Source organism: Melopsittacus undulatus, chromosome 4 (genome assembly GCF_012275295.1).
Source record: "Melopsittacus undulatus isolate bMelUnd1 chromosome 4, bMelUnd1.mat.Z, whole genome shotgun sequence".
Taxonomy (NCBI): domain Eukaryota; kingdom Metazoa; phylum Chordata; class Aves; order Psittaciformes; family Psittaculidae; genus Melopsittacus; species Melopsittacus undulatus.
Window position 1 is genome coordinate 742,782 of NC_047530.1, and position 22,113 is coordinate 764,894.

The 22,113-nt window shown below is 50.8% G+C and overlaps 2 protein-coding genes across 6 annotated transcripts in view; one reads left to right on the plus strand and one right to left on the minus strand.

The window, feature by feature from the left end:
* PAK6 (p21 (RAC1) activated kinase 6) overlaps nt 1–5,901 on the plus strand; it is a 39,798-nt gene extending 33,897 nt beyond the window's left edge. For all 3 annotated transcript variants that reach the window (XM_034061499.1, XM_034061500.1, XM_034061501.1), the window contains 4 exons: nt 723–849; nt 1,019–1,144; nt 1,748–1,882; nt 3,813–5,901. In XM_034061499.1, the coding sequence (XP_033917390.1) occupies nt 723–849; nt 1,019–1,144; nt 1,748–1,882; nt 3,813–3,980 (556 nt within the window). In that variant the 3' untranslated portion in view covers nt 3,981–5,901. The remainder of the gene's footprint in view (nt 1–722; nt 850–1,018; nt 1,145–1,747; nt 1,883–3,812) is intronic.
* Nucleotides 5,902–10,528: 4,627 nt separating this feature from the next.
* PLCB2 (phospholipase C beta 2) overlaps nt 10,529–22,113 on the minus strand; it is a 54,154-nt gene continuing 42,569 nt past the window's right edge. For 2 of the 3 annotated variants that reach the window (XM_034061463.1, XM_034061461.1), the window contains exons 20-32: nt 21,829–21,993; nt 20,455–20,554; nt 19,867–19,971; nt 18,864–18,949; nt 18,671–18,764; nt 18,106–18,159; nt 16,469–16,679; nt 16,141–16,309; nt 14,522–14,598; nt 12,837–12,932; nt 12,333–12,390; nt 11,917–12,003; nt 10,529–11,349 (exon numbers count right to left, since the gene is read on the minus strand). In XM_034061463.1, coding sequence (XP_033917354.1) covers nt 11,077–11,349; nt 11,917–12,003; nt 12,333–12,390; nt 12,837–12,932; nt 14,522–14,598; nt 16,141–16,309; nt 16,469–16,679; nt 18,106–18,159; nt 18,671–18,764; nt 18,864–18,949; nt 19,867–19,971; nt 20,455–20,554; nt 21,829–21,993 — 1,575 coding nt within the window. In that variant the 3' untranslated portion in view covers nt 10,529–11,076. The remainder of the gene's footprint in view (nt 11,350–11,916; nt 12,004–12,332; nt 12,391–12,836; nt 12,933–14,521; nt 14,599–16,140; nt 16,310–16,468; nt 16,680–18,105; nt 18,160–18,670; nt 18,765–18,863; nt 18,950–19,866; nt 19,972–20,454; nt 20,555–21,828; nt 21,994–22,113) is intronic. The other variant, XM_034061462.1, reaches the window with a different exon arrangement.

The window sequence follows — 22,113 nt, forward strand, 5'->3', positions numbered from 1 at the left end:
CACTTAGCCTTTGCCCTTTTCCCTTTAGAAGCTCAATGAAAGTAGCCCCTGCCATCCTTCAGATGTATTTGCCATCAGCGTGGCACAGTGCAGCTCCATGTGGCTGTCCTGGTGAGATGGTCAGTTTGGTAGGGTAAGATATGGAATACCAACCAACCAATGGAAGGATACGTTTTTCACTGCTTGTACTCAGTGTGTGCTAACAGAGGGAGTGATAACGTTCAGGAGCATCTTCCCTGCTTGTAGTCTGTGCTACCTTTAGTTGGGTATAAGAGCATCCCAAGTGTCTGCTTGCATGAAGCCTGTACAGGATCCCCATATTCACTCTCAAATGATGTGTTTCGATGCTTTCTGGATGAAGCTGCACAATGAGCCCTGTGAACAATGGCTTTAATACATTGGCTTAAGAAAAAGCTGTCTCAACAGTTCCTGTGGCACCTTGGCACAAAGAAGCAGCTTTCCTATCAAAACTGCTTGAAACAGCATCTTACAGAATGAATAGAGACAAGGTTTTAGATGCAATTTCTCTCTATTAAACTTATGAAAACTTAACATTGCCAACCATTGGGGAAGGATGTTTTCAACAGGAAAAGGCAGTCATAGAAGAACAGTAAAGGTGAGATAGTGATGGTCATGGGGAACCACTCCAAAGAGGACCTGTGGATGAGGACTGTCAACTGCCCAGTGCAATGCAATTCACCCTCTGTATCCTTTCATTGCAGGCTAAATGAGGAGCAGATTGCAACGGTGTGTGAATCAGTGCTGCAGGCTCTGACCTATCTCCACTCTCAGGGGGTCATTCACCGAGACATTAAGAGTGACTCCATCCTTTTGACACTGGATGGAAGGGTATGTTTCCTCACACAGATGGGTTCCTGTTGCCTCCTGCTGCAGCCTCAGCCTGTCTCCTTATTGCCTTTCTGTTCACAACCCTCTTATTCCCTTTGTCTTCTTTGCTGTTCCCCTCCAGGGTGTTTCAGAAGTGTTCTTAAGCTTGGTTGCTCTTCTGTTTGTACAGGTCAAGCTCTCAGATTTTGGCTTCTGTGCTCAGATCAGTAAGGATGTACCTAAGAGGAAGTCCCTAGTAGGTACTCCCTACTGGATGGCTCCAGAAGTCATTGCAAGGATACCATACACTACTGAGGTAAGGGACCCGGTGCCACAGGAGGTAGGAGATCCTATTGTGAAGTGTCACAGGAAAAGAACTGTTGGCTTTTCTAGGAAGAGCCTCTAGAGCCTGTTTAAATACAAATACAATTAGGACTCCACATTTGATGGGGATGATATCAATGTTTCTGGAAGGAGAAGAACAGGTTGTTCTGCTTCCGGGAACAAGGCGTAAACCTGCTCTATTCTTAGACCTGAAGCTTGGCCTAGACTTGTATCTGCTCTGGTGTGGACAGATGTTGGCAGGGAGCAGCCTGTGGCATGATATGGATCAGTAAACCAATGCCATCAAGGGAGGGGAGAAGACACAGATGTGAGCTCCAGGTTTACGTGCAGTGGCAGCAGAATGACTCGTGTTGTTCACAACCAACCACGAGCAGCACAAGCAGTTACTTGCAGACCTGTATGTGTTGCAACATCAGAGAGGCTCAGTCCTAGGTGGAAAGCTCTTTGTTAATAGTCCAACAGCAGCAAGGAGGTTAATGTTTCACTCTCTCAGTGCCATTTGTCATGGGTGGGTTGTTGTGGAAGCAGCAAAGCGAGGACCTGTTGTGTGTTGATGTGACATTGGCTTCCACAGGTGGATATCTGGTCTCTGGGCATCATGGTGATAGAGATGGTGGATGGAGAACCCCCCTATTTTAGTGACTCTCCAGTCCAGGCAATGAAGAGGCTCCGTGACAGTCCTCCTCCCAAGCTGAAGAACTTCCACAGGGTGAGCTGACTGCCATGTAAACCTATAGTGAGCATGGGGAAACATCCATATCAGGTGTTCCCAGTAAAACCAGTGTGAAAGTCATCTTGCTGAACCTCTTTGGCCCTGGTGCCTCAGTGGATGCAAGCTGGTGCTGACAGCTAGTGGCTGCTCTGGGAAATAGCCCTCATAATGTAAGGTCACTTGGGCATCGACCTGATAATGCAAATCAAAGCTGCTTCAGGTGGACCCAGTAGTTAACATCGTGCTGATGTTAATGGAGCAGCTCATCTTCTAAGGAAGTAAATGAGAGGATCCTTGAGAGGTTCATGGCTTTCAGGGCTGCAAAGGCTGCATTACGGTTTGATCAGGAGAGCTCAGCACAGACAGAGCTCATGGAGATGCTGCAGCCGCTTTGAAGATGAGCTCAGCTTCATCATTCCATATGACAAAGTAGCAGTGACATAAGGAATACAGTGATTAGCTTTCAGTCACCACTTAGAGCCAGTCCTCTCATTTCAGCCCAAGCCTCTCAGATCAAACAGCTCTGCAGCATCCTGAGCCTTGCCAATGAACCAGAGTATGTGCAGCTGCTCAATGTGAGTTATTTAGCAGACTAACAGCAGACACTCACACATCCACAGCTGCTCTTCCCTCTTCCCAACATGAACCTGCATTCCAAGGTCACATTCTGCACCCAGTGCTTGCCCTCAGCTGCACACTGGTTGGGATCACACACCTTAGGTGGTGAGAAGACCCTGCATGGGCTGTGAAAGCCAAAGGTGTTTATAGGCTTGCTCTGCTCCACTTAGTCCTGGGAAGCAAACTGGCGTCCAGCAGAGCTCTGGATTAGCAGGCCAGTGGCTGTGGTCCCCCCATCATCCTGCTGTCTGAGCAGGGCTCAGCACCAGCTGTGCATCCATCCTGATTACAGTGGTCAACTGCTCTAGAACTGGGTACAACAGGTTGAACAGACACCACCTGGGGTGATCAGTGCTGCTTTTCTATAGTAGAAGTTGATTTATGGGCAGAGTGATGAATCCTGGCGCTTGTCCTGAGCTGTTTTGTGCCTCCTCCCTCGAGCAATCCCAGTGAAACCATTCAAAGCACTTGTAAAATAAGCAGTAGCTTATGTGAAGAACATTACTTCCATGTTAATCAGAGCTGGGGAAATGCCCCAATCTAAAGTGGGTCTAATGAGTGGCATTAAACTAAATACAGGCCAGGTTGATTTCTGTATTCATTTTAATGACCCAGAGGATAACCACCAGCAAGAGATGTGCAGCTCTTGGGTCTGGCTGCCCAAGGGGCTTTAACACCTCTTGCAAAGCACAGACCTGCTGCTGGTTTCTGCTACACTGTTCTTCAGTTCCTGTACCTGCAGCATCAGGCTCCCAGCACCTATTTGGGAATCCTGTTTAACTGCTCTGTTTCCACAGCCTGTGGCCAGTAAAAGAATGAACTCCTCTCACCCGAGTGATGTGCATTGGGGGGCAGGAATCTGTTGAATTGTTGAGTTTAAAGGCAGAAAGGATTAAATAACAAAATGGGAAATACATTTAACTGAGATCATAGAATCATAGAACAGTTAGGATTGGAAAGGACCTCAAGATCATCCAGTTCCAACCCCTGCCATGGGCAGGGACACCTCACACTAAACCATGGCACCCAAGGCTTCATCCAACCTGGCCTTGAACACTGCCAGGGATGGAGCATTCACAACCTCCTTGGAAGGATTTGGCTGCTGTGTTAACTTGCTGTGCCCCATTAAAAGCAAACCTTATGCTACCAGTGACATTAGTGCTGCAGCATGGACAGATGCTTCCTCATGCTGTGTCTCTGTACAGCAGGGCTGCAAAGCTGTTAGCACAGGCTCTTTTAACCCAAGCCACCTCAGCAGTGGGTTGGTGCATGGTTCCTTTATGGGCTTGACTTGGTTGCTTCTCCACAGACCTCCCCAGTCCTAAGAGACTTCTTGGAGAGGATGCTGACCCGGGACCCGCTGGAGAGAGCAACAGCACAAGAGCTTCTGGATCACCCCTTCCTGCTCCAGACAGGGCTACCCGAGTGCCTGGTCCCCCTTATCCAACAGTACAGGAAGAGAACCTCCACCTGCTGACCTGTCCCATGCTCATTAAACCTGGATTCACAAAGATGGAGAGGTTTTGTTAATCCTGACCCATGAACAGGCAGCCTCGCCCTGGGAATGGTGCTTGGAACTTGTCATTTTAGAGGCTGAATGGGAATTCTCAGCCTTTTGTGGCTTCTCTTTTGCTGAAGACAATCAATACAGACTGGATCCCAATGAGAGCAAGTGCATCTCAAGAGCAACGCAGGTGTTTGATGGCTCGTGGATCGCTGCTCTGAAGAGTGGCATCTTAAAGCTGAGTCTAAAGTTGCATATGTGGATGTCTGCAGGTTCCTGCAGACTGTGGCTGCTGACTACTGAAGTGGAACAGTATTTCCCCGTGACAAATGTGATCTCTGTTTCCTTCGTTGTACACTGGAGCTGGTACAGTACAATGTACAGTATACAGTGTACAGTGTACAGGTACTGTACACAGGTACAGCTGACTCGGCTGTACCTTGTGGGGCACAGACCCCCTGAACCTCTCAGACAATGCACAAAGACTGGACAGGGTTTTTCCTCTGGGACCTTTTCAGATGGTTTTAGTTCCCTTGGGTGAGATGTGGACCTCCAGAGCTGTACATACATTCCTAAGGAGCAGATGGGATATGTATATATTCGTTTCTAAATGGTTTTCTTGCATCATCGTGCTTCTCTTTTGAGGAATATGTATGGTTTAGTGGTCAATCCTGAATCCATTTCATGATCTTTAACTTTGGGAGGGGGGAAACCCTTGGATACTGACTCTGACAACAGGGATTCCTACCACCAGGTTGGAAGCTCACCATATGCAACACCTCCAAGTGCTGGTTGGAATGGGGGGAGCTGGTTCCTGGGTTTGATTTCCAGCACCTTTCTTTCCCAGTCCTTCCTCCCAGGATCACTTCCCTGGGCCAATCACTGGGGAGCACTTTAGGGATGCTCAAGGAGACTGAATGGGGAAGCTTCAGCTCTCCTGCACATCCCAGGAGGGAGTTTTGTGCTCACATGAGGTGCTTTTTGAGCCTCTGTCTCCCCACCTTGCTACTGCAGTCAATGGGGAGCTGAGAAACCTTTGCTGTATGTCCTATTCTCGGTGTGCCCCTTCCCCACCATCCCTTTGCTGCTGCATTTGGAAGGTTCCCGGTTGTCTAAACTGCTCTTTTAGCTCCTTTCAAATAGGTGTAGCTGTTTTGTATGATGCCCTTTCTGATCAGTGAGCTAGCCAAGGGTCGTTGGACTCGAGGTCAGGATGTGACGTTGTACAGTAATGGTGCGTGGTTGTTGTGAGGTCTTAAGGGTGTAACTTACACGTGGAACTCGGATCCTCTTTGGAAACCCCAGATACAAATTCACTGGGATTTAAGTTATCCCTGGGACAGTTGTTCTGTCTCAAACTGAACCTCAGAGCTGCAGATGTCACTAAGCTCAATCCTCTGCTCTTGACTCCAGTTACAGATCCTGCTTCAGAATTGAAGCCACAGTTGATTACTTGAAGTAATTTGGGATGGGATTCATCTGCACTGATGCCAGCCAGCAAATGGTGGGCACCCAGTCTGCAAGGCACATAGCTTGGCTCTGTAGACCATGGTGATGGGAGCACCTCAGGGGTGGTTCATCTCTGCTAGCTCAGATCCTGCTCAAGGACCATCGCTGGCTCTCACACTGTGGCCAGTACAGGGATGGGGCTGGTTTAGACTGGATGCCTGCGTTTGGGGCTGATGGAGTTGGTTGGAATGAATTCATTGGCTCCTCTTTAGCTGCACTGGAAGGTTTTGATGTAAACTGTTTCTGTATCCCAGATCTCCTGCTTTTTTTATGCCAAAGAGCAGGGCTTTGAGATTTCTAATTGAAACAAAGGACCCTGCTCGGCTGTAGTTGTGAATCCTTTGCACTCGTGTTTTAAATTAAAGTAGATTTGATTGATTCCTAACCCTGTTGTGGTGCTGAGATGCTTTAAATACATCTGTACTTGAGAGCTGTGAAGGGCCTCATAGAACCAACCAGGTTGGAAAAGACCTTTAAGAACATCAAGTGGGAACCTCCAAGGTTATCTATTCTGTGGCCATGTGGCCTTTAAAGCAAGAAGGGGCTGTAGTAGGAGCCTGGATCCTGAAGCAAACAGTTCTTGGAGGCAGGGGTTTAACACTGAACACTGCTTTAAACCTTGGCTCAAGCCTGAGCAAGCCCAGCCAGGGCCCTGCATTCAAATAGCTTATAAAGCTTTAAACCTCATCATTGTATTAGTGAAGGATGCAGAAAGTTTCCATCCTTCTGCCCAATATACCATCAAATATCTGACTCTTGTGTTTCTCTCTTCACAGTTCGTGCATGGCACAGCACCACTGACTTGTTCCATTGCTTAGATGAGAGTGGAATCAAACACAAAGCCTAAGATAAGCCTAGCTTAGTGAAAAGGCTGAAGATGCATCTCCAGGGCCAGCAGCTCCTTCCCCAGGAGCAGAAGCAGAGCAGGTTTGTGATATGCATTGCAGTGTATTCAGGAGTGATGCTGAGTGGTACCTAAGTGTACAACAGAATGCAGCCTCCTTGCAGAGCTCAGAACCTGCTCCATGGGTAATTACACTCTGAGATGTGGTTTGCTCTGATTTCCTTTGTGTATCTGCTTTCAGCAACGTTGCACTCAGGTTTGTGTCAAGTTTCACCTGAATCCATCCCTTTTATGTTCCCTTCCCATCAGCCTCGCAGGTATCCGGCTCTTCCAGGCCTGGCACTCAGCACACGGAGCCCTTTGAAGGTGCCTGGTTGCATTTATAGGGACAATTTGCTGCATCAAACAGGGTCTGTTCCTGCTGTCACATTTACCTCTAATGGTGCCTGTCCTCAATCAGGGCTCTCTGCTACCAGCACAGGAGCTTCTTAGCCCATCTCTTTCAGAGCAGCCCAAATCTGTCTCCAGAGTCTTTTAAGCAGTGATCACAGAAGGGCCCTGCATCAAATGAGGCTCCTGACTTAGCTTGTTCCATCTGCTGTGAGGGATCCTGCAGCCTGGAGACACCCTAGGGCCCAGACTATAAATGGGGTAATAACAAGTCATGAATCTTGACCCTAATCCTAACCCTATGTGAGGGGCAGGGAGGGTGCCTCTAAAATACAGTAGCTACAGAGCAGCAATTCCTGCTGTGTAGTGATGGTTGTGTGTCAATAGCTTATCTTTATTGATGGAGGTAGAAGGTGATTGTGGATCATTCAGGACAGAGCCTGAGCTGTAGCTCTCACCTGGATATAGTCTGTAGGAAGATGTAAAGCAGCTTCTGGTACAGCAGCGTGGCAGCTACATGTTTGAAGGCAAAGTCTCCTCTGATGGCAGGGAAGGGAGCAGAGAACTGTCCCCGTTGACCATTCCTCACTTAAAGACTCAGGCATCGTAGCTGTGCAGACTGGAGGGGGATGAGTTACTGCTTACAAAGGAGGGAAGCATGGCCAGGCATTGGTTTGGAGCTGTGAGGAGCCATCAAAGGCTTTTAAACCCCTGACTGCCTTGGGAGTGATGATGGAAACAAAGCCACAGCCACATGCATTTTGTGGGGCTTTGCCTCAGTGTTTGCTTGGCAGCATCCCATTCACAGGGATCTATTCACCATAGCAAACTGCTTTGCTTTAGCAATGACCTCCAGGCTTCTATTGTGTCTGTAAAGACCCCGGTGGTGCCAAAGGGGCCAACAGCAAGGCAGGCCCAGGGGAGAGCTGTGATCCCAGTGGTGTGGATGTTCCCACTCCCACCAGTTCCCACTGGATTGTGATGAGGCACCAAGAGGAAGCTTTCCCCTGGGCTGAGCTTCTCACCCAGGTGTGTGCCATGTCTGCCTATGGGGGTTTGCAATGAGTTTCCCTACCTGTCAGAGCTGAGTTCTCCTCCACAGAACCAGAACAGAGCTCACCTGCTCTTTGTTAGCAATGCTCTTGTTTCAGAGAAGGTGGTGGTGGAGAATGAGCTTTAGGATGTGCCAGGTGAAGGAAACAAGGAAAGGATCTGAGATTGTGCCTAAATCTGGTGCTGCTCCAGGTGTGACCTGGTGTTGTTGTCCTGTTTGATTTGGTTTCTGTATGTAGCAGCCTCATTACAGAGTCCTGTCTGATCCAGCTGCTAGATCATCCTGTGGTCAGCAAGTATCCTATGGGAAGCACAGGCACAGGCAGGGCTGCACAGCCATGGGAAGAGATGGAATCATGGAATGGTTTGGGTTGGAAGGGACCTTAAAGCTCCTCCAACCCCAACCCCTTCCACTGGAGCAGCTGCTCCAAGCCCCTGTGTCCAACCTGGCCTTGAGCACTGCCAGGGATGGGGCAGCCACAGCTTCTCTGGGCACCCTGTGCCAGCGCCTCAGCACCCTCCCAGGGAACAGCTTCTGCCTCAGAGCTCAGCTCAGGCTCATTTCAGTTTAAACCTGTTCCTCTTGGCCTGTTCCTACAGTCCCTGATGCAGAATCCCTCTCCAGCATCTTTGTAGCCCCTTTCAGACACTGGAAGGCTGCTGTACACTGGAAGATCCTTAAGGATGTGGGCATTCTGTGGGATGAAATAGTGCTGGAAAATCAGGTGGTGGCATTTCCCCTCCTGAGTAGGTAAGTAACCAAGTACTGGTGCCGGCAGTGAGCCATGGTGCTCACTGTGGGTTGTGTTACTCTACAGCAACAGATGGGTTGGTGCCATGAGTTACTTCTCTCCATGTCTTGTCTTCCAGAAGTGGCACCACAGTTTGTGTGGGGACAGAGGAGCACCAGGAGACTGCTTGTGTGCAGTGCTGGTGTCCTCAGCATCAAAAGGACATGGAACTGTTGGAACAAGTCCAGAGGAGGCCACGAGGATGCTCAGGGGCTGGAGCAGCTCCTGTATGGAGACAGGCTGAGATGTTGGGGCTGTTCAGCCTGGAGAAGAGAAGCTGCATGGAGACCTCAGAGCAGCTTCCAGTGTCTGAAGGGGCTATAGGGATGCTGGGGAGGGACTGTTCATTAGGGACTGTAGTGATAGGACAAGGGGTGATGGGTTCAAACTTAAACAGCAGAGGTTTAGACTGGATCTAAGGAAGAAATTCTTTGCTGTGAGGGTGCTGAGGCACTGGAATGGGTTGCCCAGGGAGGTTGTGAATGCTCCATCCCTGGCAGTGTTCAAGGCCAGGCTGGATGAAGCCTTGGGTGCCATGGTTTAGTGTGAGGTGTCCCTGCCCATGGCAGGGGTTGGAACTGGATGATCTTGAGGTCATTTCCCACCCAAACTATTCTATGGTTCTATGATTCAATGATTCTATGAAAGGTGGGGATGCAGAACATGGGCTGTGCTGCCTCTGAGATGTGCCTTTGGTTTCACTTAGTGATCCTTCCGCATACACTCACGCAAGCACACTTGGAAGATAAGGTTTTAGCATTGAGATGTAATCTGGGTTAAACATTCCACTGTTTTCCATGCAGTTCTGCACAGATCTGATAAAGCTGAGCCAGGGTTTGTTTAACCACAGAAGGGTTGCACAACAGCAGCTGCTGGGGGGAAAGGCTACGAGTCATCCTGCTGTTTTCTTCCTCAAGCTCCAGACCTCAGAGGGTATTAACACCATGAATCCAAGGTGCTGATGTCAGCTTTCCTCCCTCTGTGTCCCACTGGAGCTCCCTGAAATGCCCACACCTATAGAAAAGCCTTGTGAAGATGCTTTACTCTGCCATTGTTTCAGCCCTTGCTTTGGCCAACCTGTTTGTACAGCTCAAAGGCTGTTGGGGTCTGAGATCTGAGAGGAGATGGTGCAGAGAGAGCCAAAGAGGGCACAAAGATGAGCACTGGGTTAAGGTGACCCTAAGTGCTCACAGGCAGCGTGAGGGCTCTCCCCAAAGGGTGTTGCTGGGAGCTGGCACAGTGAGGAGAGGGGCTGGAGGACAAAGGGAATGGGGCTTTGTGAGAGGCTGTGTATAGGCTGGTGCAGGCAGGAGTAGTGGTGCTCTGTGTTAGATGGGCTGAAGCTTGTGCTGGTGCTGTGGGTAGGAGCAGCCTTGTGGGGAGATGGAATGTGCCAGACCTGGCTTAGAAGAAGAGAGCATCCTTGCAGTCACTGCAACTGCTGTTAGGCCTGACCCTGGCCCTGTGAAATGGGATCTTTGGGTGATGGTGTCGGGGCAGAGAGGAGTGAAAACATCCCTGGGTCAGGCCCTGCTGCTCTGCCTGGGCTTTACCCATGTGAAATCACCAGAGGAGCTTTGTCTCCTATTGAGGGCACTTCTGACCTGTGCTCCAGAGGAGGAGGCAGCTGCTGTGTTAGAGGGAGGCAACATCACCCATGATGGAGGGGGATCGGGAGCAGCATCTGGACAGTGCTGGATCTGGTTATTACATACAGTAAGGAATGGAATGAACTAGTGCAGAGGAGAGTGTTTGAGGGATGTTGTGTCTGAAACCCCTCACTGGGTATTCAGTAGCTGAATTGGAGAACTGGGAGCAGAGATGACAGACAACTTGGGCACCCAACATCCCTACTGACCCATGGGTGTGCTGGGCACCATCTGGGACTCGTGTCCCTCCCCACCAACTGCAGCTACCCAAAGGTGAGCAGATGGTTAAGAAATGCAATGGTTTATTGGTTTAGAAAATAAATAAGTCAGAAATGTACAACCCCTAATTCCAGTATCATGGGAACACCATGGGGAGGTGTCAGACCAGGCTCGGAGCATCGTGTCCCTCAGACCTGCTTGAGCTGGGTTTGTTTCCTCTAGCAGCACTTCATGCAGTGGCAGTGCAGGCTCAAGGTGTAACTGTTCTTGCAGATCAATCACCACCTGCTCTAGGTTTGCCCTGACTCAGCTCACTCTTCCAGCACACAGAAACCTGAAGGACAAGCTAAGGAGTGAGGGTGAAGACACCGACAGCTCCTCTGGTGCTGTCTCAAAGGGCAAAGGTTGTACTAACAACAGGGTGGAAGATGCTCCTGGTTTAGACCCTGGTCTCACCCATTTCTCTCCTATGGCTGGGTTAAAGACTCTCTGTCCTGAAGGACTTCAGGGCTCCCCAGAGGGAAGGGACAGCAGTACTTTGTGGGGCTGGTCTTTAACTCCTCCAGATACCTTCAGAAACCCCAACCCAGAGCAGTAAGTGAGGGAAGTGTCTCTCACAATACACTTTCTTCAATCTCAGCCTCTGTTTCAGCTCCTGGGGGCCCAGGTGAGGCTGTTGTCAGCCTCGACACCTCTCCCACCGGAGCCTGTTCTTCCTGTTGTTGTGTAGAGCCTTGTTCTCCCTCAGGAACACTCTGACCTGGTTCCTTTGGCATCTCTGGCTCCCCAGGAAAACCGGCTTTCACATAGCTCTTCACCATCTCCTGCACCTCCATACTCAGACTCTTCAGCTTCTCCTCATACTCAGCCTGTGCCTCCCGCTGGAGCTGCAAACAGAGACCTCAGTTACCCCCAGACACTGAGGCTGAGCAGACATGAGGCTGAGAATGGTGTAAAAACCTGCTCTGAGGGAGACCAAGGGGCTGGTGAGAGGCTGGTGCCGCACAGGTTGGTCTCAACCTGTTCTGAATGCTTTGCCTGCAGCCCCAGGCAATCCCTGACTTCCCTGAAGGTGAGAGTGGGGAGGATTCCTGCTTTACATCATGATGGGTGCTGCAGCTTGATGGGCTGCAGCTGCCTGCTCACATCAGCCTGGGAAGAACAGGAATGTGTCTGTGCTGTGAGAGTCTGAGGAGCTCAGGGATGAGACATCTCCTCCAGAGACCCATTTCCATCACACTGTAAAGGCAGGGGGTTTGTATGATCAGCTGAACGCTGGGGCAGGGGTGCAGCACCTCTGACTCCCATCAGTGCAGGCTCCTGCAGAGCCACCTCCTCAGTCATTCACTTCCTCAGCAATCTGTGTGTGTGTGGGGGATGAGTGTAGTGAGAGATGCTCCGGGAGGACCGATCCCTGCATTGTGCTGCATTCAGTGAGCTTTCCTTGCCTTTACCTGGCTTTCTTTCTCCTTGATTGTCCTCAGGTTATCTGCCTGCTTCTCCTCCAGTTTCTGCTGGTACTTGGCTGTCTTCTCTGTCACCTTCCACAAGAACAAATAAACCCCCCTGAATTTAAGCTGCTGTAAGCAAAAGCTTTGCAGCAGCAAGTCCCAGGCTCGCAGAGCATGCACCACACTGCCCTTCCCTCCTGCCCAGTGTCTGCTGGCTCCAAGGCCTCTCTAGACCCTCAGACCTGGGGTTCAGTTAAGGGGAGCAGCTGCCTTCAGCTGCCCTTTGGCAGCCTGAGGCACTCAGAGCCAATTTAATGGCATTTAAGTGCCTTGGAAGAACTCGGGCTCTGTGAGCCCCACAGATGCTGGACAGGAGGCACCCCATGGCACAGAGGGCAGAGAGCCAGGGCCAAACTCACCAGCTTGATGGTCTGCACCACTTCCTGAATGTGAGAGTTGTTGATTTCTTTCTTCAGCCTGTAAAGAAAGGAAATGCACAGACACCAAAACCCATCTGTTACCTTCACACAAAACCTATCAATCCTCATGAAGTGCCATAGACGAGGCCAGGGCTGCTCTGCCCACCCAGCACAGGTGAGTTCCACTCTCAGCCTCCTCCCACACTGAGAGGCTGCTGTAATTTAACACAGGTAAATAACAACCCTTCAGTTCAAACTTGACTGAGACATAAGGCAAGTGACTGGGTGCAAAATGCTGTTTTCCAGTTAACAGACAGCAGAAGGAGCTTGCTGTGAGCTAGAAGCACAGGAGGGGCTGTGCCCTCTTCTGCACCTAAAGGAGGTGAAGCTGTCACAGCTGTGCAGTACTTGACTACACAGGCTCAGGGGTTTGTATTGTAACAGCACATAATGGGTCTGGAGCAGGCCAGCTCGTGTCCTGCACAGCCACAGCTACCCCAGTACCTCTCCTGAGCTGCCTTGTCACTGGTATTCCTCATCATGGCCTGGATTCGCTCCACTCTCTTTGCCTCCAGCCTCTTCTTAATGTCCTTAATGTTGCTGTGGAGAGAAGGGAGGAGGTACAACCAGAGACCAAAGCAGCCCCAATGTCTGCTCTCAGAGAAGCAAAGCCTGAGTGAGTGTGCTGAGAGGGACAGCAGGAGACACATGTGATGGAGCTGGGCTGTGTCCCTGCACTGGGCTCCTCTGGAGCAGCATGAAACCTGCTGGAAGTGCTGACACTGCTGGAGTGAAGGAACCCCATGGTTGGCAGAGCTGAGCCAGGCACCTGAAGCCAGCACAAAGGTGCATGAGCTGTGGGATGGGATTGCACAGCAGAAACCACAAACGTTTTCCCCTCCTCTACCCTCCCAGTTTCCTGCCTCTCCTCCAGCCTCTGCATTTCTCTCCCATGAATGGCTCCCACACCCTGGAGTTCAGTTTTCCTTTTGGATTCCAAAGCTCCCTGCTCTGAGAGGCCAAGAACTGAACTCTGCTGTGAGCACCCACAGGGAGAAGCTCACTGGGTGCCCACATTTGTCTTCTGAGAAGCAGTGAGTAATCACCTCCCTGTTCTTCTCCATAGCATTCATGGGTTTACACCCTTGTGGCACATCCCCCTCTAGCATCTGCTCCTTGAGCCGAGCCCCACTGCACTGCTTGCATGCAGGAATGCCTCCTCACTGCTATCTGCCACCTCCTTCTTGCTCTTTGGAGGCTCAAGATCTTCCCTGGTGACAGAGCTCCCCCTAAGTACCACTGACCCATGGCTGGCTTCTTCCATTCACATTATTCCCTCTGTTATTTATGCAGTCTCAATTTAACTGCCATTTTTATTGCCTGTTGCTCAAGAGCTTTAAATCCTGCTGCAGCTCCTCGCAGCCAGCTGGAGCTGGGACTGGACTACAGGCCATTGTATGGGGAGCAAACCATTAACCAGCTACTCAACCTGTTTCTCTTAGTCTTGTCTGCCTGTGCTGACAGCTGAGCAATGGTCTGTCTTGGTGGGGGACATGAACAGGGGAAGTTTTGCCTGAGTTAGCAACTAAAGACTGAGAGAGGATGTAATGGGCAAGAGGAATGAGTGAGGAGTTAGCTTCAGGACAAAGTTATTACAAGAACAAATGGATGAACGCCTGCCTAGAGACTGGTGGGTTCATTCTGCTGCTTTATTGAAGTACTGCAGCCAAGATGCTCAATTCACTCAGGAGCCTGAGCTCATCAGGGCCTGGAAGGGATTATATGTGATGTGATGCACTGACTGCAGCAGGGACAACACCCAGTGCCCAGTAGCTCCTTCCGGCAGCTTGAACTCGTGTCCTGTTTGTGCCTGGTGGCAGGACCACTGTTCTGGAGATGACAAGAGCCACTGTGCAACTGTGAGACCCTGTGTCACATCCCTCTGCCTCCACTTCTCACCAAAGCACAATCACAATCGACCAGGTTGGAAAAGAGCTTGAAGCTCATCCAGTCCAGCCATAACCCAGCACTGCCAAGGCTGGGCATCTTGACTAACCCATGTCAAGAACTGTTTCTCTTGCCCTGTATTCACTCCCTGGCTGTAGTCCAGTGCTTGGAGAGGTAGCAGCAACAGCAACCCCAGGCCAGAGCCATCCATGAGCAGTCTGGTACTCAAAGCCTGACTTTACCTTTCTGATGTCTCCTTCAGTGCCTTCAGCTCCGCTGTCTGCTTCTCTCGGGCCAGCTCTATGATCTTGGTGACTTGCTGGTCAAGGGATGAAAACAAGATCAAAACCAACCCAAGCTGGGCCTATAGCACATCATCCAGATCTCATCCCACCAGCTCAGCTTCAGCCCTCCCTGCACTCAGGGCCAGGACCAGCTCATCCCTGAGGCTTTGTGCAACCCTGTGCACCACAGAGGTGAGTTCAGATGGGCACGTGGGGAACACCAGAGCTCTGTGAGCCGTGTGACACATTCCAGGTTATCCCTATGGACAGCTTCCCAGCTCTGTGTGCACTGGATTCACTGCGCTTGGGGGTAGGTGGGGAACAAGAGTTACCTTCTAAACAACAGCAAGAGGATGGGACTCGTGCCTTGTGTTTCCTCCTGCTCCTGGCAGTGTGCTCAGCCCTGCACTGCTGCCTCAGAGGGACCCCCTGGCTGCTGCTCTGTGGGAACTCAGCCTGTGATGCCCTGCTCACTAAATCTCAGTCTTTGACAGCTATGGGACAAGAACATTTCATTCCTTCAGCTTCTCTCTGGTGAGGAGCCTGATTTCCAGGCAAGTGACTTCTCAAGAGGCAGGTTTGGTTTCCCCTGAGGGGTGGCTCAGGCTGGAGCAGCCAGTCCTGCAGACAGCTTGCAAGGTGCTTGTCAAGCCAACGTGCACCAGGGAGCTTTGGATTTCAGACACATGATGCAAACTGCTCTGGAAAACACTGATAGGAAAAGGCCTCCTAGTCCTGGATAAGCCCTTTTCATGGGAACAGATGGTGTATCCTGTTTGTCACCACCACCTCATGGACTCCACGTTGTCTCCAGGCCTTACCGTGTCTCTTGCTGGTGTTTGCTTAAGGTGGGGAGTCTGAGGGTGTGGGAAGCCCTGATGCACTTGCAGGACTCCTTACGTGGACACTTACTTGGACTTCCACTAAGTCAAACACCAAAACACTTCCTAGAGCTCAAGAGGAAGGAGATCCTGCCCTGCTGGTGCTGCTGGGGGTGGTTCTATGAGTACAGTCCCTCACAAAGGCTTTCATTTTCTTAGCACCATAGGTACTGTGGGGCTGCTCTGTGTCACCTGTCCTGGCCGGGTGACAGTGGTCAGTGTGCCTGTCCCCACAGTGTGTCTGTAATGCCCTGATGGTTGCCCCAGTGAACCTGCAGGGCTCCAGCATACACTCGTGTGTCACCCGAGCTCTGAGGGTACAGCATCAAGCAGGGAACCAAGAACCTGGTACAGCCCCATGTACCCAGCTCCTGGAGGTGGCACCTGGGGTGTATGAAGCCAGTAAACACCATGTTAGAGCCAAGCTGAGCTATCAGTACAGTTTAAGCAGATGGAGCCTGGTGTGCTCCAGGGCAGTCCTCCATTCCTTTTCAATTGCAGCCTATAAAAGTGTTTGTGCTGGAGTTTTATAGCTTCTAACAAACAAGCATCCTACCTCCACCCTCCCTCACCTCACAGGGACCTGGCCCTTGCTCTGAGGGCTGTTTCCTGCCCTGAGGCCACATTTCCAAGCTCATGGTTTAGTGAAGAGCTTGGTTTTCAGGCTACATCATCTCCTGCCCCTGTGGCCCTCACCTCTGTGGCGTGCTGCTCCTTCTTCCTCCGAATGCCCTCATGGTGTTCCTCCCCCAGGAGCACGAGGTCCATCTCCAGCCTCTCCCTCAGCTCCATGACCTGGCTGTCAGCACTCTCTGCCATGGCTACAGGCTGTGCACAGGTACCAACATCACCTCTAGTCACGCTCCTGCAGAACAGATACAGTGGGTGCAATCCTGAGCTTCCTGCCCACTCCACACTGGGAACACTGGAGCACTCCATAGGCCCACGGAGATGGGGATGCCTGCACCACCCCATGCTTCCCTCAGAGAAGGGGAGTCCCTGCTCCTCTTGGCCAGGCCCTTACCTCTTCTTCAGGGTTTTCCTATTGGGCACCATCCTCTTCTTGCCTCCGGAGCAGACAGACTCTGAGAAGAGCACAGAGTATTTCTGCAGCAGCTCCTCCCTCCTTTTACTTCCTTTCCTCTCCAGCTCCCTCAGCTCCTTCTCCTGCTTCTTCAGCAGCTTGAGGAAGAGCTTCATCTGCTGCAGCTCTGGCAGGCTGGCTGTCTCTGGCTCTAAAACACAAAGACAAGAGCCTGTTTGCCCTCCCGCAGCGTTTCTGTACCTGTTGTGATGGGGTCAGCCAAGCACTGCCCTCATTCAGCTTCCCCTCCCTCCCTTCAGCATCACACAGAGCTCAGGTCACCATCAGGGGGATGTGTGGCTCAGGGGTGGCCACAAGAACTGCCTTTTGGCCAGAGGAACCTCTGGTGGTGATGTGCCATCCATCTGATGCCCTGCAGCCTTCCCCACAATTCCAAGTATCCCAACTGTTAAGGCAGTGGCAGCTCCAATGATAAGGAAAGAGCTTTGTCATTTCCTTGCTGTTTTTTCTGCAGAACTGAGTTAATGACAGGCACTTTCCTCCCATTTTATGTCACATTTCTGCAGTTGTGAGGAATAAATGAAAGGGCTTTTGAGGTGAATGACAGTGAGGGGGATGCTGCCTGGAACTGGTGGGGAACGTGTTATCTGGCAGCAGCACGTCAGGCAGATGAGCTTATCTGGGCCAGAAAGGCCACAGGGAGTTGTCTGCTCAGGGGTTTCTTTTTGCTTGGAAGGTGTATAACTGAGGAGCACTTGGGGGTTGTGTCTGCAGCTCAGTGCTGGGCTGGTGCTGAGCACAGGGAAGAGTACTGCTGCAATGCAAGGAGTCTGATCCCAACCCAGAGCTGTCTGAGCCTCCATCCCTTGTGATGCCTCTTACCCGAGCTACAATAACCATAGCCTGTCCTGGGGAATGTTTCCTTTAGGAGTAACTGCTAAGAACAAAATGTAATGTACATAACAGTTACTTGGCAGCATATCCTGAGAGCAGCACTTTCCTCTTGTGCCTTCGGCTCAGCTTTGTGGCACACTGGTTACCAGCTGCTTGTACTGGTTTGTATCACACTGCACTAACACACAGAAAATGGGGTGAACACCACTTACTACACAGGGTGCATGTGTGCTGAGGGCTCCCTGTGGCCACATCACCTCTGCTTTAGTCAGTCCCTCAGTAAAGGCCCCAAGCAGAACCCATGTGGCAGCTCCAGCCTCTTCCCCTGCTATGATGCTGAGCTGCTGCAGTCCTGCTGCAGCCAGTGCTCCTCTGCCCTACCCATGCAGGTGCCAGTGGCCCAGCTTGCCTAAGGCATGGGCTACAACTCCAAGCCTCTGCCTCCCTGAGACCTGCTGTGAGCTCCATCCCAGCCTGGCGCTGAGCACACACCATGGCACTTATCAAATGGGGAACTGGTGCCACAGGCAGGGAAACAGCTCCCTGAGCCCAGAGGTTCCTGTGCTGTGTATGTAATGCTGCTTGCCACGGGCAGGGGTGGCTCAGGTCTGAGTTATTTGCAGAGGTTTCATCTCTATCTTATCCCAGTGAGAAACTGGGCAGAGGGGGAACATCAGACGCCCAACAGGGCCTCAGCCCAGGTGAACAGTGTGAGCAATTACCTGCCATCTGCAGCACCTCCACCAAGTTCTCATCCTTGGCAAATGCTGCTGCTCCTGGAAGCACAAAAGAGGTTCCTGTTTATCTGGGATCTTCAGGTTGCAGACAGGCAGTGTAAGAGCTCACCAAGAGCATGGGCCACATGTAGGATGTTGGTGTCAACACAAAGGTACTAATTAAAGCTGCTGAGATGATTAAGTGCTCAGGAACACTTGTGTTAACAGGCACAGCAGAAAGGGAACAGGCTTCTCTGCCTTGCCAGAGAAAAAGGGCATTTGCTGTGTGTAAGGCTGAACATTGCTGGTGAGGATTTGGCACATGTGAGGCTGTTCTGATCAGGTGAGAAGGATGTTCTGGTCTGAAATAGGAGAAAACTGACTTGTTTTGATACCAACATATTTGAAAGGACACTAATCCCTTGATACATATGGAAGAAATACTGATGAGCTGTCAAGTACTGTAACACATAAGTGAAGAGAATGAGCCCATCTAAGGGTACAGTAGGGAGTCTGGTAGGGAGTAGAATTTCCCTTCTGCTTTCAGCTCATCCCACACCCACAGCTTTACCTGCAGGCCCGTTGGAATGAGGCAGGCTGAATTTCCCACTGGAGTCTGGCATCCCATTCATTTCAGCAGACGCGTTCCTCTGTGTGCCCAGCCTCTAAAACAAAGACCAGAAGTAAATCAAAGCTCAGTTATTTCAGGCTGAACCCATGGAACGTGGTTTAGAAAGTCAATGACAGAACATGGTCAAACTCACCTCCACTGAGCCATCTTTCACCTTTACTGATCTCTTGTCCTGCAGATTGAAGAACTTGATGGGGTTGGAGAGAGCAATAGTCAGATCTAGAAACAAGGAGAAAATCTTTGCTTGGATTATCACACAACTCACTGTAATCTGATTTCCTTTGCCTTCTGGCTCCCTTCTGGCCAAGGACAGGAAATGGAGAAGGGAAGTTTTGTATTCTCTATTTGGACCAAGGGACAGGAGTGTTTTCAGTCCCATTCTGAGGTGACAGCTCAGGACTGATGCTCAGGGCAGCTGCATGAAGGTGAAAAGAGCACATTGCTCCCAAACTCCAAAGCCAGGTCAAGACTTTCCTAACCTGCACAGCTCCCTGCTCCAGTTCCAGTCCAGTCTGTATACACCTGGTCTGTTTTAGGAGCATGTGTTTAAACCATCAATTTAATGGGGTTTTCCCCATAAATAAGGTTCATTTGTATGAACACAGAGAAGAGAGACTAAACACAGCCAGTACTCACAAGAACTTCTATCACATTCTGCTTGGCTTTGTGCATAACTGTTTAAAGGCTTTGCTGTTCACCTCCAGTGGGGCTTCTCTTCTGATTCACCTCTCACTGTTTGAGGAAGATCCCTGAATCTCAGTGTGAGGAAGCACCTCCTGTTCTTCAAACAGGGAAGAAGAACACTCCTATGCTCCCTAAACCCCTACTGTTGTCAGTCCCTGAAAGTTGTCAACTCTTTACTCATAGGAACCTCTCTCTGCCTCCAAGTAGAGGCAATAAAAAGACTAATCCAGAGCCCCTTATGTGAGCACTGCACATCAGGCACGTGTGCCTCAGTCCATATGGGACCCACATGCTTCTGGTGAAAGCAAGGATGTGACAGGATGCTGGCACCAACTCAAGGCTCATCCTGACAAGCAATTAAGGGTGCAGAAAGAAAGCACTCCCCAGGCTGGAAAAGTGCTTCTGGATCCCAGTTTGGCCAAAGCCAGAGCACCCCCCCATGTGCATTCTACCTGCCCAAGCATCAGGAACATAGTCCTTGATCTCCAGGTACACAAACAGGGAGGGCATGGTGAGGGGCATGTTGCTCTCGCTGCGGAGACAGATGTGGTGATAGCCTGAGAACAGAGAGAAGAGGTGAGCTGACACAGTCCCTGCTTGGCTGGGTGCTCCAGCACTAACCCAGGAGGGCACAGTGAAGAGATCATGGAATTAAGCCAAGGCTGTCACAGGACAGATTTGAAGACTCTGCTGCCTACAGGAATGGTGATTAAGTAGCAAAACATACAGATCATAGAGCCACAGCCTGGTTTGGGTTGGAAGGGAGCTTAAAGCTCCTCCAGCTCCAACCCCAACCCCTTCCACTGGAGCAGCTGCTCCAAGCCCCTGTGTCCAACCTGGCCTTGAGCACTGCCAGGGATGGGGCAGCCACAGCTTCTCTGGGCACCCTGTGCCAGCGCCTCAGCACCCTCCCAGGGAACAGCTTCTGCCTTACCTCCAACCTGAAATGCTTGATAAGAAAAGACGTTTGTAGCTTCCTTTCAGCCTCCAGAGGATGGGTCTCAGGGCACAAAAGCTGAAGGAACTGCCACAAAACTTACCTGAGTGCACTGCAATGATGGGAATGATGCGGTGACCAATGAACTTCCCTCCTTCCTCCCAGGCCACAATTTTGAGAGATGCCAACTCGGGCATCATGATCTAAGGAAAAAACAGAGGAAGTCACCAGTGTCCTCACCTCTACCTCGAACAACGTATTAGCTTCACTAAGTAGGACCTTACTCTCTCCTCCTTCCAGCAAACCAGTGCCATGCATCCAAGGCTACAGTTTCTCACAGACACAAGCGAATTCCCAGAAATGAGAATCACAGAATCAACCAGGCTGGGAAAGAGCCTCAAGCTCATCCAGTGCAACCATTCCCAGCCCTGCCAAGGCCACCCCTAACCCATGGCACTGAGGGGGGTGAACCCTTGCAGGGCTGGTGCCTGCAGCCCTGCCCTGGGCAGCCTGTTCCAATGCTGAGCACCCTGTGGGGCAGGAATTGTTCCTCAGCTCCATCTGAACCTGCCCTGGTGCAGCTTGAGGCTGTTTCCTCTTGTCCCATCCCTTGTTCCTTGGGAGCAGAGCCCAGCCCCTCCTGGCTCCATCCTCCTCTCAGGCACTTGGAGGGAGCCATCAGGTCCCCCCTGAGCCTTCTCTTCCCCAGTCTGAACAACCCCACACTCCACAAAACACAGGCTTCCCAGAGGAGAGGCTGCCCAGGATCACAGGATGGTAGTTACCTCAACAGGGCAACAAACCCTCCAAACCACAGCTTACAGGAAGCAATTCCCCACGGAAGGGAAGGAACTCAGAAGGCTCATTTGGCAAACATGGAAACTTTGCCATAAGGGTTCCTGTCTCCCTCCTCCCCCCTTCTGACGTAACAGAAACTAAGGATTATTCTGCCAGAACTGAAGCCTGAAAAGTGTTTCCTGAAATGAGGATAATATTTATCTGCCACATCCCAAGAGCCTGCAAATATCTGCTGCTATTTCAGTGTGCTTAACAGCGATGAAGCCTCTAATGTGTGTTTTCCCTTTGTGACCTACTGCAGAAAGGCCAAATACTATCATGACCTTTATCTTCAATACAGCTGGATTAGTGACCATGGAATTCTCATGGACCAACAGAGCAGTTTTCCTATCCTGAGAACCTCCCACTGGTGCCATCACTTCTCTAGTTTGTGTCTCCCATTTACAGTTAACCACAGACATCTGGTTCCTGGTGCTCAATCAGCTCAGCCTGAAGTGCATCCCAAACAGGAGACTTTTGGTGCCTGTGGTTTCCAGGAATGTTCAGGGAAATAGTGATGGGGAGTTGGTTTGGATACTGTTGTTTGGATTGTGTCATCACTGACCTCTCAAGAGGCAGTGCTCGTGTCCAATGGGATCTTTAGGGATTCTCTGTCTAAATTCCCATCAACTGTTGTTACCTTCTCAAAAACAAAAGCCTCCTCTTTCCACACAGGGTTAATGGAGTTGGCCGTGGAGGTCACCTTGGTTCTGTATTTGCGCTTCGTGTCCCTTGGCAACCCAAAGAGCTCCACTTCCACGTATGTCTTCACACTGCGGTCAGAGAGGAACTGACCAGAGAGTATCTACAACAAGCAGGAAGACAGTGAGCAGCTGCTGAAGAGAACAGAAGAGCTCAACCACCCCCACCTGCACCCTAGGGTCACCCTCCCACCCCAAACCACCCTTTCTGCAGCAGCTTCCAC